Source organism: Schistocerca cancellata, chromosome 8, assembly GCF_023864275.1.
Source record: "Schistocerca cancellata isolate TAMUIC-IGC-003103 chromosome 8, iqSchCanc2.1, whole genome shotgun sequence".
Lineage (NCBI taxonomy): Eukaryota > Metazoa > Arthropoda > Insecta > Orthoptera > Acrididae > Schistocerca > Schistocerca cancellata.
The window spans coordinates 193,822,604-193,843,107 of NC_064633.1; the positions used below are offsets into that span (position 1 = coordinate 193,822,604).

Sequence of the window (20,504 nt, forward strand, 5' to 3'; positions counted from 1 at the left end):
TACAGCGCCGAATCAATTGATTTTTGGTTCCACTGCGTCCTTGAAGCTATACACACACGATATCACATGCTCCCACAGTGTACGTAGCGTGCTACGTGTTGGTGGTTCCACACTCACTTTTTCGTGTATTTCGTGTGTCATTACGCATCGCGGTGCTGGTGAATTTGTATTACTGTCCATAATGCGCCTAAAGCCGTCGGCACACGGTCCGTGCATCCGAACATTGAGCGTTGAGAGTGCCGAGTTCCTGACGTCATGGCGTGGAATAGCACGTTCGGGAGTCTTTCCGAACGTGCAGAACAATATCTGGCATGTCAGATATTCTGAACGTGCGCCTGAGTGTTGATCAATGAGATGGCACAACGCCACCTACGTCACACGCACGCCGTCTCCCTTCAGTACGGAGTTGTGAGGCGCCATATTGGCATTCATTTCAAGCCTATGTGTATATTTGCCGTTTCTGAGCACCAGCAAATTGAGAATCACTGGAAAACCCGTTGTTAACTGTGTAATTCGTTCCAATACAATAATGAGAAACAACATATTCTTGGCAAAAGAATTATTGTGACTTGCGTATTATGAGAGTAGGCTATTTGAAGGCAGCGACAGACTGGTTGGGTCAAATGGCTCTGAGCACTATGGGACTTAACTGCTGAGGTCTTCAGTCCCCTAAAACTTAGAACTACTTAAACCTAATTAACCTAAGGACACCACACACATCCATGCCCGAGGCAGGATTCGAACCCGCGATCGTAGCAGTCGCGCGGTTCCAGACTGTAGCGCCTAGAACCGCTCGGCCACCCCGGCCGGCTTCATCAAGCTTCTCTTTAATCTATGAAGCGTTTTTCCTTTCATAAAGTAATGTGTAATCACGACACGAAATTCTTTTTCGTCCATTTTTTGGCAGTCACTCGACATCCTTAATTCACACGAATGTGTGTGATGTCCTTAGGTTAGTTAGGCTTAAGAAATTCTAAGTTCTAGGGGACTGATGACCTCAGATGTTAAGTCCCATAGTGCTCAGAGCCATTTGAACTATTTTTTGAACCTTGATAAACATTATGGTCACTCTGCACCTTCGATTACAACAGTGTGTAAGTGGTTTCAAAATTTTCGGAGTGGCCATATGGGCACACGTGATGCTGAACGTTCTGGACGCACTGTGGAGGTTACAACTACAGAAATCATTGATAAAATCCATGATATGATGATAGATGACCGAAGAGTTAAGGTGTGTGAGATTGCTAGTGCTGTGGGCATCTCGAATGAACGGGTACATAATATTTTGCATAAACATTTGGACATGACAAAGCTATCCGTAAGATGGGTTTCGTGATTGCTCACACATGACCAAAAACGGAATTGTGTGAAGTGTTGCAAGAATGGTTTGCAGCTGTTCAGGAAGAATCCGCAGGACTTTAAGCGTCATTTTGTCACTGTGGATGAAACATGGATACATTACTATACTCCTGAGACTAAACAACAATCTAAACAATGGTTTACCAAGGGAGAATCTGCACCAAAAAAGGCGAAGACCATTCCTTCGGCCGGAGAGGTTATGGCGACTGCCTTTTGGGATTCGCAAGGGATAATGCCCATTGATTATCTGGAAAAGGGTAACACTATTATAGGTGCATATTATTCAATGTTATTGGACTGTTTGGAAACTGCAAACGATTGGACTGCAAAAAAGTCCTTTTCCATCGCAACTATGCACCAGCACAAACCTCAGCAGTTGTGGTCACAAAATTAATGAAAATAGGATTCCAACTCATTTCAAATCACCCCTATTCTCCAGACTTGGCTCTCTTGGACTACTATTTGTTCCCCAATTTGAAGAAATGGCTAGTGGGACAAAGATTTTATTAAATTGAGGAGGCGATTGCAGCAACTAATAGCTATTTTGCAGACTTGGACAATTCCTATTATTCGGAAGGGATCAACAAATTAGAACAGCGTTGGACGAAGTGTATAAGTCTAAAAGGAGACTATGTCGAAAACTTAAAAAAAATGTTTACTCCAAACACGTAAGTAGTTTTTATTTTTGCGCGGACTTTTCAAACACCTCTCGTAAAAAAGTCAAATGTAGATTAATGGTACAACTTAAGTTACAGATCTGTTGTGTCCTTGAATTGTCCGTGAGCTACGCCCCGAAGTCACTGACACAATGAAGCCTTGAATTCTGTCTCATTGCGCGGCTTGTCAAGGCGTTACTGGCGTTGAATACTGGCCTGTTGCACAGCTTTCATCAGCCGGGAAGTTATTTTTACAGCAGACACTCCGCTACTGAGTGAAAGTACGATTCCGGAGACTGGAAGCTGGTCTCGCGTTAAAGGCACGACTCGGCCATCGGTCTACGGTCGCAGCCTCGCGTTCGCTGAACGCAGACGCAGTGTTGCCAAAAGCGCGGCGCAACAAGTCTGAGCTTTTGTCGCTTCCCGCTCTCTGCCACATGTACCGACAGCCTGTTACACGAAATGGAGGGTCAGACGTGTTATGATGGTTCACCACTGAACTGTGTACCCGACACTGTTTTGTACGTTATCCGGTAGTCAAGAGACCATACTGAAGAACTGCACCAACAATAATGGCATCGTGCATTTGTTTTCGTTGTGCCCAGCTAGGAATCGTGTTTGAAATCAAACACACTTTTTTGTCTTCCCAGTATCTCTACATCTTTTCACTTTGTGACTCATTTTGTTCTTTAACGCATCCTGTGGCTTGTCGAACTGGCTTCTCAGCGTATTCATTATTGGTAATTGTGGCTCGGTATTTTGTTCTGACTTGAAAGACTTCTTCATGCATGTCAGTTTCCTTTAGATCTCCATGCATTTCAGTTAGCCAGTTGCATTTATTCTTTATAGATGAAGCTATATTCTGTATTTTCTTTGAGAACCTTTTGTTATTCATTCTGTATAAGTGACTAGAAAACTGTGATCACCGTTTCCTGATTGTATCTGTTATTTCCCTTCTGCAGCGTAACGGATTTGCTTTGATTTCTTCTTTTTCCACATTCCATTTTCATACTTTGATCGGAGGATTTTTATCTGATACATATAATTAGCTATCAGCCTCGATTGCGGTAATGAAACCAACATTTACGTAGGTTTCAGCCCATATAATTGAACCTTCTTCAGAAGATATACCTGAATCTATAATTTTTCTAAGAGGGCATTGTCTAGAAATAAAACAGCCTGAATAGGCATAGTTACATTTTAAAAATGCGACACACACGTGCTAAGTCAACACCAAGACTTAAGGGGGTAGGACGTCAAACGGGCCGACTTGGAGCAGGAGAGGCACCACAGGACATTTTAATTCCCACTGTCTATACTTTTACAAATAAATTCATGAAACTTTGTCAGCATGACCAGGAAGGATTCAGAATTCTCACTCATAGCAGTGGAAGTTCGAAAACATAACGAAATAATTTTTTTACATGTGAAATTTCATCATTTTTTTCACTTACTAATGGCTGCATTTGTTGCTATAGGTAAACTTTTCTTCATAAGTAAGAGATTCTTCATTGAATTTTGCACAGCATCCAAACCATACATAAAGGTGTATGAAACTGTAGGATTTTCAAAATCTATTAAAAACTGTGGTAAAAATTGAGGTAATTAACTATAAAATTTGTTTTTTTCTAAACATGAAGTATAAAATATAACAGCTCATTCGTTTTTTCATAAATTAAATAAATTCTAGAGTTTCATACACCTGTAAGTATGGTATGTATGCTGTGCAAAATTCATCGAAGAATCTCTCTAACTTACGAAGAAAAGTGTACCTATAGCAACAAATGCTGCCATTAGCAAGTGAAAAAGATGATTAAATTTGACACGTAAAAAAATTTATTTCGTTAGGTTTTCGAACTTCCACTGCAATGAGTGAGAGTCCTGAATCCTTCCTGGTGATGCTGACAAAGTATTTGTAAAAGTATAGACACTGGTTATTAAAATGTCCTGTGATGCCTCTCCTGCTCGAAGTCGGCCCGTTTGACGTCCTACCCCCCTTAACTTAAGCTCTGGCGTGCGCCTCATCTCTATGGACGCCGTGCGGTGGGCCTCGGGAGCTCACCTGAAACTAAGTAGGACTAGATAACGCGCTGCAAATCAACATGGCGGGGAACATTGCGCATGTCTAACTGAGACCATGACTGCCAAAGATAAAGACCAACGCAGTTATATCGTAAAACAAATAACATATAGAAAGGCTGAGAATCTTAAATGTAAAGCCTCTGAACCAGGTTTTGACTAAAATGTAACAAACTATGCATGGATTCATATAAGTTGGAACACACTACCCCGACTTAACACTATTAGAATATATCGGCCCTTTCACAACGAATGCTGCATAACGCACCCATCATTATTAATGAAACATGACATAACACAGCGAAACTGTAGTTTGTAAATGGCATAATGCAATAATCTCGGTTAACCTGTACACAGATGGTCGAGTAGGTGTTTTTATCAATTAATGTAGATATACTTCTTATTGGTGACGCGCACTGGATGAAGAATATTATCGAGATTAATTTTTTATCTTATTACTAAAAATAACGCGTGAATGAATGAACAACGCCACTTCATCACCATGTAATAGCAAACGACCAGCATAGATCAAATTATATTTTACGTGTAAGAAATATGGTAATTACGTGAACGGACGTGCAACGCCCTTTCATCGCCCTTATACTCTGTCGACCAACTACGCGCTACAAAAGAGAATTATCCCCTCTTATATTAAAGGCTATTGTTAAATAGATATATGATAAAACGTACTTGACACGAAGACATAGGAAAGTGTCCATAAAAAATTTTTCTATATGTGCGACCCATCCTAGAATATTGATCAGGTGTGTTGGACCCGTACGAGCCGGCCGGTGTGGCCGAACGGTTCTAGGCGCTTCAGTCTGGAACTGCGCGACCGCTACGGTCGCAGGTTCGAATCCTGCCTCGGGCATGGATGTGTGTGATGTCCTTAGGTTAGTTAGGTTTAAGTAGTTCTAAGTTCTAGGGGACTGATGACCTCAGATGTTAAGTCCCATAGTGCTCAGAGCCATTTTGACCCGTACGAAGTAGGACTGGCAGGGGATATTGAACGTACATACAGAAAAGGGCAGCATGGGTGATTACAGATTTGGGACAGTATTACTGAGATGTTGAGGGAACTGAACCGGCAGACTCTTGAAGCTATTCGGAAACTATATTGAGAAAGTCTGCTAACAACATTTCAAGAACCGACTCTAAAATATGACTCAAGGAATATATTAGAATCCCCCCCCCCCGCCCCCGCCCCCCCCCTCCACACACACACACACATATTGCTCCCATAGGGATCGTGAGAATATTAGATTACTTCCTGGCAGATTAAAACTGTGTGCCGGACCGAGACTCGAACTGGGGACGGGACGTGAGTCGTGCTTGGGTTGCTCAGCTGGTAGAGCAATTGCCCGCGAAAGGCATAGGTGCCGAGTTCGAGTCTCTGTCCGGCACACAGTTTTAATCTGCCAGGAAGTTTCATATCAGCGCACGCTCCGCTGCAGAGTGAAAATCTCATTCTGGAAACATCCCCCAGGCTGTGGCTAAGCCATGTCTCCGCAATATCCTTTCTTTCAGGAGTGCTAGTTCTGCAAGGTTCGCAGAAGAGCTTCTGTGAAGTTTGGAAGGTAGGAGACGAGGTACTGGCAGAAGTAAAGCTGTGAGGACGGGGCGTGAGTCGTGCTTGGGTAGCTCAGTTGGTAGAGCACTGGCCCGCGAAAGGCAAAGGTCCCGAGTTCGAGTCTCGGTCCGGCACACAGTTTTAATCTGTCAGGAAGTTTCATATCAGCGCACACTCCGCTGCAGAGTGAAAATCTCATTCTGGAGTATAGATTCATTACAGCATGCACAGAGGCATTCAAACAATCGTTTTTCCCGCGCTTATACGTGGCTGGCACGGAAAAAAGCCGCCATAACCGTTGCAATGGGACGTACCCTCTGCCATGTACACCGCGGAATATAGACCTAGATACAGATGTCTCGTTTCACACACATACAATTCTCGTCGAAAAAGTATAGAACTGAACATCAGCGCACTAGAAGTTGTTATCGCCGGTGCTGAAGCTTGGTTCGGAACGTTACGGGTTCTATTTAGACGCAAGCGCTGCTGACCGAGAACTAGCTCGCCCGCTGACCTTTCAGGAAGCCCCAAAGGCCAGCGAGCAGAGCACTGTGCAGCGACGTGCGTCTCGCGGGTCCCGAGGAATCTCTTCACGACGTCATCAGAAAGGCTGAAAGCGTGACAGCGCTGCCTGGTGACTAGACCCGTAAACAAATCTGATGACGTAGGTGACGTCACACGTTGGCCACAGCGTTTATACCATGGAGGTAAGAATAAGGGGAGATGGCGCTACGTATCCCAGCCGTACTACGTTTTGAAGCCATGGGGGCGTGGCTCGCTGCCATGACACTCTGACCAAAACATTGCCAGTGTGCTATAGCGCTGCGTGTATTACAGTCGCTAATTGCACCATATACGCATGTAACGTCATCAGATTGGTTGTTTCAAAGTTTTTGTTTAAAATAAAATTTCGCAAAGGCGAAATTCCGCGTTTCTTCTGATTAAAAATAGTTTTTAATGTAATATTACGAATAGCTAGCCTTCAATGTAAACGATACAATTTTGTTAATTCAGTAATAAGCGTGTATCACAAACTAAATAATAGAAACTGAAAACTAAGTTAGCTATACCCTCCCTCCAAAGCCCCATAAATACATCTTGTTTGTAATACGTACTGGGACATTTCAGTTACGTTACACTACTGGGAAACACTGTTCATTACCACCAATATTTACTGAAATACGGTACATAGAATGGCAAATCTACAGTGTCCTGTTTAGCCCTATACTTTACGCCAGTTAATGTAGTGTTAGCTTTTAATTTGGTACATGATGAAGACAAAGTGAGTTACTCAACACTTCGATTATCGACGATACGTACGTATTATACTGAAACGTGAACTTGAAATCTAAGAATTTAATTCTTTGAATTAACATACCTTTTGCAAATGTTTTGGGTGTGTAGGGAAAACTGATGGTACAGCATTTTCTCGGAGCCTTACTGTTGAAAGGGAAGTTCGGTCTATGTCCTCTTCTCGGAAATGCTGAGAACATATAGTGCTCCATTTAGACGCACGCCAATTCTTCCTCCTCACGGCATTCTCCCACAGAGCTTTCCGACTTTCATTTTTAAGAAATCTAAAATCATACAGGAGAAAAACACGCTATAGTACAAGTACCGATGTAGCACACGTTCATTCACAATGAAGTTGTAAAATCACACTTAACGAGACAACTTACACATGAAATGTTATTCCCTTCTTACCTCCATGGTTTATACAGACGTGCCTTCAGCTGTTGTTTCGGAACGTGAAATCAATCCAGATTGTTTGAAAGAAGCTTCCGTTAACAGAATTAAATGTAGAAATAAGTTTTGAATGCGAATAATCTGGATTATGGTGACATAATAATCCGCAGCGTAGTCAAAGTTACATATTAGAGTCTTACGTGATTGATTGAAGCCAACTGATTACAAATTATTTGTCGAAAGGCAGAGTGATTTATAGCATAACACATATTACGCATTGAGGACAATGTGTCTAAATATTTTTAACGCATTAACTGCAGCCTACTAATGCAGGCTAACTACCACTGAGACGTTAGCAGCATGAATTTTTCTTTGAACCCATACCAGCAGTAGCAAATGCGGAAAAACGAATCAATACGACGTCATGATTCCTCGGGGCCCGCGAACCGCTTCCCTGTGCAGCGACAGGAGCGTGTTTGTTGTGGCTGCTGCCCGTCCCCAACCTGCACAACTTCCCCTTCTGTCACCTGCGAAAGGGTGAATGCCTGCCAAGCGGATGCATCGACTGTTGCGAATCTACCAGGTGTTAGTAGGCTAGTGCACAAGTTCGTAGCGCTTTTACACGAGTTTAATAAACACAACAGATACACGTATTAGAGACTTCAGTCATCAATAATGTATTATCCTTCGCTATTTACAACAGTCTGTCAACGCTCGGGGGTACTGTTCCATTCCGCGACTGCAGGAATCACGTGGTTTTGAGACGAAGTGCTCGTCGAGCCACGTTCGGAGCGCGTTTTCATTCGGAGAGGGAGTTCCTTGAAGATGGTTCGATAGAGAGCGGAAAAGGTAAAAATCTGAGGGTGCAAGATCAGGTGAATAAGGTGGGTGCGGAATGACTTTCCAACCTGACTCTTGTATAGTGCTTTTTGTCGGTCTAGCAGAATGCGGGGGGGGGGGGGGGGGGGGGGGCGTTATCGTTGGGTAGCATCGCTTAACGGAGTCTTCGTGGTCGTTGTTCTTGGACTGCGTATGCAAGACGTCGCAGCTGTTGACAATAAATGTCAGCAGTGGTGGTTACACCTCGTGAAAGCAGTTCGCGGTACACCACACCGTTGCTCTTTTACCATATGCATGACATTATCTTTTACAGATGCGCACAGGTCTTTTTATGGGGAGTTGTTGCTTTCTTTGGGTTCGACCATTCCTTTCTTTTCCTTATGTCGGCATAAAGACACGGTTTCTCGTCAACAATAATGATGCGAAGTAGGAATTGTCGGTATTGTTCACGAGCCAATTGATGACGAGCAAGCAGAGGTACACATACAGTCACCTGTTGATTTTTGTGATTTTGGCTTAGAATATGCAGTACCCATACACCCGTCTTTTGAACCTTCCCCATAGCTTGCAAATGTCGCGCGATGGTGGAATGATCACAATTCATCACATTTGCCATTTCTCGAGTACAATGGCGTGGATCATTTTGGATTAATGCGTTTAAACGAACTTCATCAAAGCCCGAAGGTCTTCCTGAACGTCGAGGGTCATTAATGTCCGCTGGTGACCGTGCAGTTGAGCGCCCCACAAACCAATAATAATAATAATAATAATAATAATAATAATAATAATAATCAATGTCAAAACCATCCTCTTTAAAACGGGAAACCATTTTCTTGCCACGTTCTGTCCAATGGCATCATTCCCATACACGGCACGAACGTTTGTGGCTGCTTCCGCTGCTGTCACCCCCATCCGTTGAACTCAATATGTCGGAAATATTACTATTTCTCCAGTTGGCACTACATTTTCTGGCGTCCACAGCTCCACTCACCATATTCACATGACAAAATATAATTCAAATAGCAACAGTGAACTACAAATGAGAAATGATAATCGATAAATAAACCCATAGCTACCGGAATACCAACATACAACACAAAAACGGTACGAACTTGTGCACCAACCTGATCACGTACCGAGCGAGGCAGTGGTTAACACACTGGACTCGCATTCGGGAGGACGACAGTCAATCCCGCGTCCGGCCATCCTGATTTAGGTTTTCCGTGATTTCCCTAAATCGCTCCAGGCAAATGCCGGGATGGTTCCTTTGAAAGGGCACGGCCGACTTCCACGTCCTTCCCTAATCTGATGAGACCGATGACCTCGCTGTTTGGTCTCCTCCCACAAAAACAACCCAACCCTGACCACGTCCAGTAGTTGGTGAATGATTGGTAAGAGCGCCATTGGATGCGGTGTGGTCGGCTCACTGCTCTCCGAGCATTGGAGACGCTACTATTCACGCAGATAGGACCTCGATTGGCCAAAAGAGACTAAGCTTACCTCTTTTCAATCTTTCCATTAAGTAAAATGGCATCAAAATTTCTCTCAAACACGATCTCTGTTTGACAAACACGTCGAGTACAGCTGCACACTCTGAAATACAGTGGTTGATATAAATGTGGCATATTGCCGAGACTTGAATAATGAACACTTTCATCCACAAATACTTCACGACATCAATGCATTGGTTTGTTTTTAATGTAATACGAGCGGAAACGGTCACTGTTTCTAGTGTGTGTGTGTGGGGGGGGGGGGGTCGCATATCCAGTATATGGCAACTTTGCCACTTTTAAACATTGCAACACTTGGATTGTGTGCTATTACGAGAGTTGTGTTGCTTCAGGATGGTTTGGACAACAGTAATCACATTAATGGAACAAGGAATGAGACAGGTGGACGTCGCTGTGAGCCAAACTGACGTGTGTAGAATCTGGAATAAGTTTCTGGCAACAAGATCAACTGAAGATCATCACAGAATGGCTGCGGCAGAAAAAGAACAGTTATTCAGCACTGATAACTGCGTGTAAAAGCAAGCAGAAGTCCTCAACACAATACTGCACGTCTGTAGTGGCAGTTCCAAACAGCTACAGGAGTGTAAGTGTCAACACAAACAATACGCAGTAGCCTCCATGAGCAGGGAGACAGAAGACACCTGAAGGCTCCTCCTGTAAATCAGGTGTGGAGCGGGGCTCATGTTGCATGGGCATGAAACCATTCTCAGTGGGGTAGGCAGCAGTGGGACACAACACTCTTTTCTGATGAGACGCATGTCAGTCTCTAACCTAACAATACTGATACTCGTGTGTGGAAGCAACGAGGGCAACATTTACAGTCTAATTGTATGGTAGGCATTCACCCTTATCGTGGCAGTTCAGTCGTGTTTGGGGTGGAATCGTCTATGGCCGCAGACTACACCTTGCGCCAACATATGGGATGATGACTGGTGAGAAGTATCGAAATTAAATCCTTGCACGCATTGTGGCTTCATTTGGTAAACATACTGGAGTGGGATTCACCCTGTCATCACAACCTTGTGAGCATAAGACCAGTCAGATGAAATGTCCTCCATATTGTCCAGATCTTACTAGCACTGAGGATGTGTGGGCCATGCTAAAACGAGCAGTTTGCAGTCATTTTTCCCCATCAGAGTACTTAAAGGGCCTCATAGAGACCGGTGTTTAAGAATGGAACAATGACCCACAGGCTTATCTGCACAATTTGCTAAGGAGATGCCAAACTGCATTGAAAAGTCTCTCCAGTTACAAGGAGGACTAATTGGTTCATAAACAATGCGTTATACAAGATGACAGTCAGAAGAAATTGTAGTGTCTGGAATGGAATCTTTTGTAAGGGTTTGTTCTTGGTTTTTGTTTGTGTTTATCAAATGGAAGTACATTTATCTTCTTTGTTTTGTTCTCATATGACAGTAGCTGACATAACAAAATCAGTTTTGTCTCCCATCATGTCCCGTATTTGACAATAAAGCAATATGCAACATTTATTTTGAGCACTATATTTGACAAAACTGTCAGGGCCTGCTGAAAAATAATGCCTCCAAAATGTTTATGTGAAAATTCTTGAAGTTTCTAAATGAAACAAATGTTACTAACATTCTACATTTTTATTCTTCATGTCTACATGTTTTTCAATATAGTCACCCTAGCAAAAATCTCATTTCTCCCAACGAGAGACCAATTTGTTGATTCTATCACTGTAGAATGTTTTACTCTGTTGACAAAGCCACAACCTCACCTCTGCTTGCACCGCTTCACTAATATCGTTACCTCTGGAAATAGATGAAAATTGGATGGGGCCAAGTAGGGACTGTACGTAGGATGACTGATGACAGTGAACCAAAGGCATCAGATTGTTGAAGATGCCACAGCACTTGTGTGTTGTCTGCCATTGTCATGCCAAAGATGAGGGTGCCCCTTGTGTGGACGAACTCTTCTAATTCGAAACTTTATCAGCACGCCGATTCTCGTGCACCGCTGTTACAGGCTGTAATTCGAAGACCTCTAATAGCAAAGAGCTGCAAATATGTAGATACAAAAAATAAAGAAGTAGGATGTTAAAACTATTCTTTTATTTAAAAAGTTTAAGAATTTTCACATACAACATTTGGAGGCATTACTTTTCAGCATTCCCTTGCAGTAAAGTTTGACAAATTGTTTTACCATGTACCGGGTCCTTAACAGTAAGATGTACACTCTCACAATAGACATTTGTGTTACTTATTAAATTGGTGACTTGTTGAAGCTAAATATTCAGTGTGAAATAATTTTGCAGAATTCAGGGCACATAGGAAATATTTATGTAATGTTCTCACCTGTGAAATATCTTGAATTATTAATAAAATGCTGTTGTGACTTACGGATATTCAGATTTAGGTATCTTAATTCAGGAAGCCATTTCCAAATTTTCCATAAGCAAATGGCTGAAGGGTGGGGAGGGGGGTAGGGGGGTGTGAGGAGTATTATTTAGGCAAGACCTGAGGTAGAAAAGGGACCATTATAAGCTCAACATTCTTACTCAATGGACAGATTGGTATTAGGAGTGTCATATGCTCTCAGTCCACGAGACAATACTGGTACAGACATCTACTCTTAGAAGTCAAAGTGTATATAAAGCACTCATGCCTTATGAAGAAAAGGTATCTCCCGAAATTTAATGCCTTGCATGTGCCGAACACCGCGAGTGGGGTCTCCCGGACAACAACGCCGTACGATCATTTCATTTTCTACTTGCTACTATGACTAGGAAGCCTCACTCTCATTTTTTCCTTCTGTGAAGTGATGTAACCATGTGTCAGGTTACAAACTGTAGAGGCACTCTATGGAAAACAATTACTGAACAGTATCACCCATCTGTGAGCACAGAGAAAGACTTCTTGTAGTTTACCATCTGATGCAAATGATAGTGCTGCAAGCGATGCTGGATACAGCGAGCACACAGACATAATCTATGGACACGAAGGGAGCAAAGTCAGTACCCATTATTTCTGTGGTGTCATCTTGGTGTAATCCAGCCCACCAGATGTCACTCTCTGGGCATAAATTGGGAGCCTAACCAGTTTCACAACAGTCAGACATTGTTCCTGATGAAGATGATGCAGTCAGTCATCAAAAGATTAGGATTTTATCCAAAGTCGACGTGGTAAGTATACCAGAAACATTTTATCCAAGTCATCTCACTGTAGTGGAAGGTCTCAGATCCACAGACTGGCTCATCCTCATGTGTCATGTTTATACTTTCTCTGTGTGGGTTTTGCCTGTATGTTTACATGACATGATTGTGTTTAGTTGCTGTTCTTAAGCATAGTGTATACACCTTAAATTGTGAACCACAGTTAAGTGTTCTACAAACTCTCATCAATCTATGTGTAACCTGCCATTCTTTAGTTGGTAACTTTATTATTGTTATTATCAATCATCATCATCATCATCATCATATATAAGCTTTGTGTCTGTCAAAAATAAAAGGCTATTTGTTTGATTACCAACAAGCATCCTTTTATTTTATCACAAACATAGAGTCCAAATTAAGAATGCAATAATTACAACTTACTTAGAGGCTAGCAATGCTATGACTACTTGTGAAATAAGTTAGCAGTTGACATTTGTAAAGCAGACCAATTTAGTGACCATGTTGCTGGTGTTTCTGCAGGACATCGGTGCTGTTCGTGTCCATCTCATTTGTGGTATTGATGATCATCTCACTGGCATGGCTGGTCTTCTACTACGTGCAGCGTTTCCGTTATATCCATGCCAAGGACCGTCTCTCGGTAAGTCTGACTCCACAATCAGTATGCTTGTAATAATTGCATACATTATTTGAAGAATGGGCACTAAGCAGGCACAAGGCATGAGCCATGAATTTTCATTTCTAATTCAAAGAATCTTTTTGAACATTGTGAGAAAGTTGAAGGACAACTGAATATTAGCAGAGAAGCTATTTTTTCCCACATCAACACTTAGAAATCATATCATTTGATTGGATAGATGGAGACAAATTAAAGTTAATGCTATATTACTGTAAGTCAGTAAAAATAATGTATTCATTGTATTTCATAAATCTTGAAGGAGAGCCTTGAGGGATGGGGTGATTAAAGTTACACATTAACAGTCAGAAGCAAACACTGCAGGCTACTTCTGTAAAGTGTAATAACAATCAGTTATGATATGTGCCAATCTATTCACATTGATAATAATCTGTATTATTTTTAGATTATTTTAAAAACATTAAAAACCACTGCTCTTCCTCTTACACTACTCAGCTGCTCTTTACTGTTCAAAAAACACTATCAGCTGTCTACAAGCCAAAAGAGTTAAGAATCTGTTTAATATGTGTTTAATATGAGCATTAGTCCTAACTAGCCAATTTATATCTCCGAGACCAAACACTCGTACGAATTAAAGAAAGAGTGGCTTTGGTTTTGAATAACTGGGCATTTCCAATTTCCTGTCTTATGTCTCCTCCCTGGCAACTTACAAAAGACTTTTACAGAAGAATATCTCTAGATATTTAGGTGCAAAGCTGGCAAAATTAAGCCCTTTGCTTAACTTATCCGTATTTTGGAACTATCTTTGTTTGTTCCATCTGAATGTCTAAGAGTTTCATTTAGAATGTGCTCATTGATCAGTAATTCTTAATCTGTTATCATTACTGTACGTCTGTGACTACACAGTAGAGTTTTTCTAAGATGAAGAGTCAGGATGTCCATTGTATACCAACATAAGCCTTTTTCCTCTACTCTCCTGGGGAGTGTATCTATACAAAAAAAGGTGAGCCAGTTCCAGGGCCTAGATTTTACAGGGGGACCATTAGATCCATTATTCATGGATTTTGATGAGTCTTTAAGTATGTTGTAGAGGGATCTGTCTTGAGTACCTGGCTACTAAGTTCTCACACAATGACCTCTTGTTTTGGAGAAAAATCAATATTGAAGTTCTGTGAGTATCTTCTGTCCCCGTAATGTCAGTCATATTTCAACCAATCAGAAGTAGTGGAGTGGCTAAAGTTTATGGCTATCACACTGGTTGTACAGGTTTAAATCCCGTACCATGTTCACTATGTCACGTAACTGTTATCTTTCATTGAATAAATATCAATGACAAAACAAGTACAACTTATGCAGTCAAAATGTATAGGTGTGTAAATTTCCTAAAAGTTGCTAGGGGCAGTAATCTACATCTTCATCTATATGCCACAATCAACATTATAATATGGTTGGAGAATGGCATCATCACTTTCATGTCTGTAGTTGAATGTGATTAAAGAGTGATGCATGCTACTTTTGGTTCTTTAATGTAATGCTTGGCACTTGCAGAGAGATGCATACTGCATTTTATGAGAGCAATGTGATAGCTAGATTGGTGAGTGAATTTAGATCAGGGCTTCATTGTCAACAAAAGGATTCAAGAGCAATTACCATTAAAAGCTCAGCTTCAGTCTAGAGATCTCTGGTAATTTTTATGCTTTGGAAACCCTGGTAAAAAAGCGTAGACACATCCCAATTACATCACAAGTGCAAATTAAACCTACAGCAGAAAATAGACAAAAAATTCTAATTGCCAGGTGATAGTGGGATAGGAATGTTAAAAATGTCTCCTTTGGGCTCTCTGACAAAATATCTTGGTAAATAGTGTGATTATTGGGGCCACAGAAAATAATTTGATGAGAAACTTCAATTACACAACTGAGAAGGATATGTAGTGCACCAATTTGAATATTCCTTATTAGTGTGAAGATCATATCACTTGTTGAGTTGTATGTTAAGCATTGGATGTAGCACTCAACATGGGAGAACACATTACTGCTGCACTTTGAGAATCAGATGTGGGGGGTGGGGGTGGGGGGACTGTTCCTGACTCCACTATATCTTGTGCTGCAAAATCTAAATGCTTCTGATATGAAGCTACTTACACAGCTAACTGCCAGAAACATTTTGGTTGATCAGTGCTGTATACATTATGTTTAGATGACCATATTAATTAAAATGGGTGAATTTCTAAAAGCAATACAGAAAAATGAAACATTAAATGAAATATCAGCAGAAATGTCATTAGAACACTATTGGAAATTCTGACAGATACAAGTTGTTATAAAATCATTGTAGAAGTAGAAAAAGAGTATAGGGATTAGATGTATACAAAGAGAGCAGGGTTAGTCTCACACCTTATAAATTATTAAGTTTCATGTTACACAGTTCTTTGAATGGTATGCTATAACAGTGGTACTGGAAACACACAAGCTATTAATATTGATCCTCATTCCAAGGGAGCATTCACAATAATTGCATTTAGAAAATTTAAGTTTTATTTCTGTCAGAATGTATTGAGTCATCAGATGTACAGGCTACTGGGTTATTTTTCATAGTGAAGTTTCTAGGGCGGGTAGAATAGTGTAGATCAATCTTCACTGACAAGTTGGCAACTTATGCTTAGATCCAACTGATTTCAAACATTCTGAAATCAAAATGATCTTAGAGGTTTATGTGACAAAGACAGTTAAATGCTAATGACCAGATATACTGGTGAAGTAGGTTTTACAATACAGAACATTCAGTCAAATGAGAAGCATTAAAACTGACTCGGAGACAGTTTACAGAAAGAAATATGAGGAAAGGTTTATTAAGTGGACACTTCAGATTAGAAATTTAAATGTGCACCTACATCTAGTGAAAGCTAGCAGATGAAAGTAAAATTTAAGAGAACCAAGGAGGAAGGACTTGAGTTTGAGCTATCTTGTTTTGCTTCTGCTTTGTAGAGATGGGAAGCCATTGGTGTCATCATTCTTTGATGATGTGTGCATTTCCAATATTGCAACAACACCAATAGTTTTACGTTTGTCATCAATTTTAATAGCTCCTAATAACAATGGTCCACAAACACATAGCAAACCTCGCTATTTCTGCGATGCACATTTCCTACTGTTAGAGAATCTCAATTTGACCTTTTTCAAAGTCACTCAAATCAATAGCTTTCTGCAAACTTTGCACAAGGATCAGAATGAAAGATTTCCCTATATCTTATCTCTACCACTTATTAAGTGTCTTTCATACAATGTGACATATCCTCCAAGTGACATTCCCTTGGTAGAAAGATGATACTGGCTCAACAATGTAAATTACTGTTGATTGCAATAGTTTGATGTGGGATGGGTCCACAGGATCATGTAATTATTAAAAATGGACATTTTCATTCAAGACTGTCAAGCGTATCATTTTTTGTTTATTGTGTTGATGAGTAATATTCAGAATTGTAATCATAATAAATATATGTTGAATATAGACTACTGACATTTTATTGTATGACGACTGTCATTATATGAGAAGTAAAGAGCAACACTTGTAAATTTAAGGGAAAAAAAGTTAAAGTTATACTTCCTCTGTGAATTTCTCTTTAACTGCATCCATAAAATCTTACCAATACTCATTTCAATACTTAGTTCATCTCCAACAAATTTCTGGGAAGAAATTCTTGTTGAGGGTTATTTTCAACTTCCGAGGCATGAATCGTTATATGAAATGACTACTAATTAGTAGTACACAGGCTTCTAAAATTCTGATTCCTTCTTAATATTCTGAAGTTTAAAATAGGATCAAATATTAACAGAGTGCATTTGTTTCAGGGTGGTATATATGTGTAAGCTCCCAGTAAAGAAATAACTTCCCTATAACACATCTAACCATCCACATCCACTATCACTTCTTAGTAGTTCCAAAAGTAAATCATAAAAGACAGACAAATTATGGTTTATACAGCTTTTTATATGCTGTTACAGAGGCGGCTCTGCAGTGCAGCAAAGAAGGCATTGTCTAAGATACCAACAAAGAACATCAAATCAGAAGACAAGGTATGAATAAATAGCTGATAACCAACAAACTCACTGTATTCATAGATCAAGACGACATTTGGTAATACTGGAGAGTGGCTACTGCCTGGAAGCAGATTAAGCATTGAACAACTAAAATTATCAAGCATAATGCTAACTTCACACTTGCTCTGTATGCCATGTGAATATTTCATAAATGTATGTGTTTTCCCACAGTAATGAGCTTTTTCAAAGGCCTTTAACTTATTGTTCTTATTAATGTATCAGGCTGCATTAATATGAAATTATATCTAAAACTACTTCAGCAATTAAAACTCAATCTTCCGAAACATTCAGTGGTTTATTTTTCACTGGTACAGGTCAGTTTTGAGAAAGTAGATAAGGATTTGTAAAACCTTTTATTAAACTAAAGCCTTTTTCATTCCTGATACAAAGAAAACTATTTCATCACTTGTTTACAGGAAATCCAAGGGGATGGTGAATGCTGTGCTGTGTGCATTGAACCATACAAGATCTCAGATGTTCTGAGAATCTTGCCATGCAGGTATGAACCCCTGTTTTCTGTCATAGAAATTCTTTGAAACAATATACAAAAATGAGAAAAGATGACCATTCACTTCCAGGTGACTGAGGTGTAGCATGTAACACACACATACTTAATAGTGCAGAGATTTCACCAGCTTTCAGTACATCACTCTTTTTAGATTTAAGTATGCACTCTCAGACACACAGTCACACAAATGCACCCTTCTGCAGTACTGCCAGTTTCCTGATGTGCACGCTGCTCGGAAGTGTAGCTGTTGTCCCTAGCGGAGACTGTAATGAACAGGCTCCCTGAAACTGGGGGGGCTATCAAGTATGGGGTCCCACAGGGTTCGGTCTTTGGTCCTTTACTGTTCTTGATATATACATTAATGACTTACCATTCCACATTGATGAAGATGCAAAGTTTTGCTGATGATACAAGTACAGTAATAACATCCAAAAACTAAGAACTAAGTGATATAATTGTAAATGATGTTTTCACAAAATTATTAAGTGGTTTTCAGCAAATGGACTCTCTTTAAATTTTGATAAAACACAGTATATACAGTTCCATACTGTAAATGGCACAACTCCAGTAATAAATATAGACTTTGAACAGAAGTCTGTAGCTAAGGTAGAATTTTCAAAATTTTTAGGTGTGTCCATTGATGAGAAGTTAAACTGGAAGCAACACATTGATGGTCTGCTGAAACATCTGAGTTCAGCTACGTATGCTATTAGGGTTATTGCAAATTTTGGTGATAAGAATCTCAGTAAATTAGCTTACTATGCCTACTTTCATTCACTGCTTTCGTATGGTATCATATTCTGGGGTAATTCATCGTTGAGTAGAAAAGTATTCATTGCTCAAAAACGTGTAATCAGAATAGCTGCTGGAGCCCACCCACGGTCATCCTGCAGACATCTGTTTAAGGATCTAGGGATCCTCACAGTAACCTCACAGTATATACATTCACTTATGAAATCTGTTGTTAATAATCCAACCCAGTTCAAAAGTAATAGCACTGTGCATAGCTATAACACCAGGAGAAAGGATGATTTTCACTATGCAGGGTTAAATCTGACTTTGGCGCAGAAAGGGGTAAATTATGCTGCCACAATAGTCTTTGGTCACCTACCAAACAGCATCAAAAGCCTGACAGATAGCCAACTAACATTTAAAAATAAATTAAAAGAATTTCTAGATGACAACTCCTTCTACTCCTTAGCTGTATTTTTAGATATAAATAAAGGGGAAAACAAACCTTAAACATTAGTGTCATGCAATATTTTGTGTAATGTAATATCTTGTACAGACATCTTTTATTAACCTGACATGTTCCACATCATTACGAAGTGTCATATTCATGATCTATGGAACAAGTATTAATCTAATCTAATCTATATAGCACTGTGTCATGTCATTTGATGCCTGTCTTGTATGAATACACAATCTCTGGAAAAATCACATTAGCAGGCAATGGGCAGACATCAGACTGGTAGCAGACATACATAGGCTAACACTGATATACAATACCTTCACTGGAATTTTTGTTTCACAGCCCTAGTATTTTTCCATCTATCTATGCTAGCAATGTCATTATCTTGGAATTGAATCTGCTATGCATTTGTATGGTACAAAATTTTGTCCGATTTTACTTCTGTTGTTGTTAATGATTTTTTTGTTCACAGGCACGAGTTTCATAAGTCATGCATCGATCCCTGGCTGCTGGAGCACCGTACGTGTCCCATGTGCAAGATGGATATTCTGAAGCACTACGGCTTTGTGGTGAGAGCTAGTTAATGTCACATTCACTATCAAAAACTAATCTGAATAGTCACAATACACAAGAAAAAGAAATTCTGAGAATGGAACTTAACTGCCATACAAATACTTACACAGTTAACCATTTGCCTTATTCTGTGGAAATTTGCTTTCCCATCTGTACCCAACTGAGCTAATGTTCTGCCCATAATAACACTGATATTGATGAGATATTAAAGTCTAACCTTCCTCACTGTACTCCTCCTTTACACACCGATTGTCATCATTCTGTTAGTACAATAAGTCGCATGTAAACATCACAAAGAATTGTTGGTAGAGTCATGCAGATATTTTGTGACAAAAGTATTGTTAGAACATCATTATAGTAGCTCACAAGAAAATAAGTTAGTATTTCTAAGGACAGGAGGGTAGTTTGAAAAGTTTGTGGAATGACACAAGATGTCAATGGTAGTGCAATGAGGTCCCCATTTAATAACTGGTTATCCTTTACGAGTAAATACAGGATGCATCAGTGCTCTGGATAGGTATCTGTTGTTGTTGTTGTTGTTGTTGCTGATGCTGCTGCTGCCATGTAGCACTTTGTGAAGATGGAGAAAAAAAAATCGAGATTTCAGCAGTGAGTAAGTACTTCATAAAGAAAGGTATGAAAGCAAAGGAAATTTATGTC

General features: G+C 40.1%; 1 protein-coding gene across 2 annotated transcripts in view; it reads left to right on the plus strand.

Moving 5' to 3' along the window:
• Nucleotides 1–20,504, plus strand: part of LOC126094517 (protein goliath-like) — a 618,703-nt gene that overhangs the window by 587,372 nt on the left and 10,827 nt on the right. For both annotated transcript variants that reach the window (XM_049908931.1, XM_049908932.1), the window contains 4 exons: nucleotides 13,357–13,474; nucleotides 17,476–17,547; nucleotides 17,988–18,070; nucleotides 19,744–19,840. In XM_049908931.1, the coding sequence (XP_049764888.1) occupies nucleotides 13,357–13,474; nucleotides 17,476–17,547; nucleotides 17,988–18,070; nucleotides 19,744–19,840 (370 nt within the window). The remainder of the gene's footprint in view (nucleotides 1–13,356; nucleotides 13,475–17,475; nucleotides 17,548–17,987; nucleotides 18,071–19,743; nucleotides 19,841–20,504) is intronic.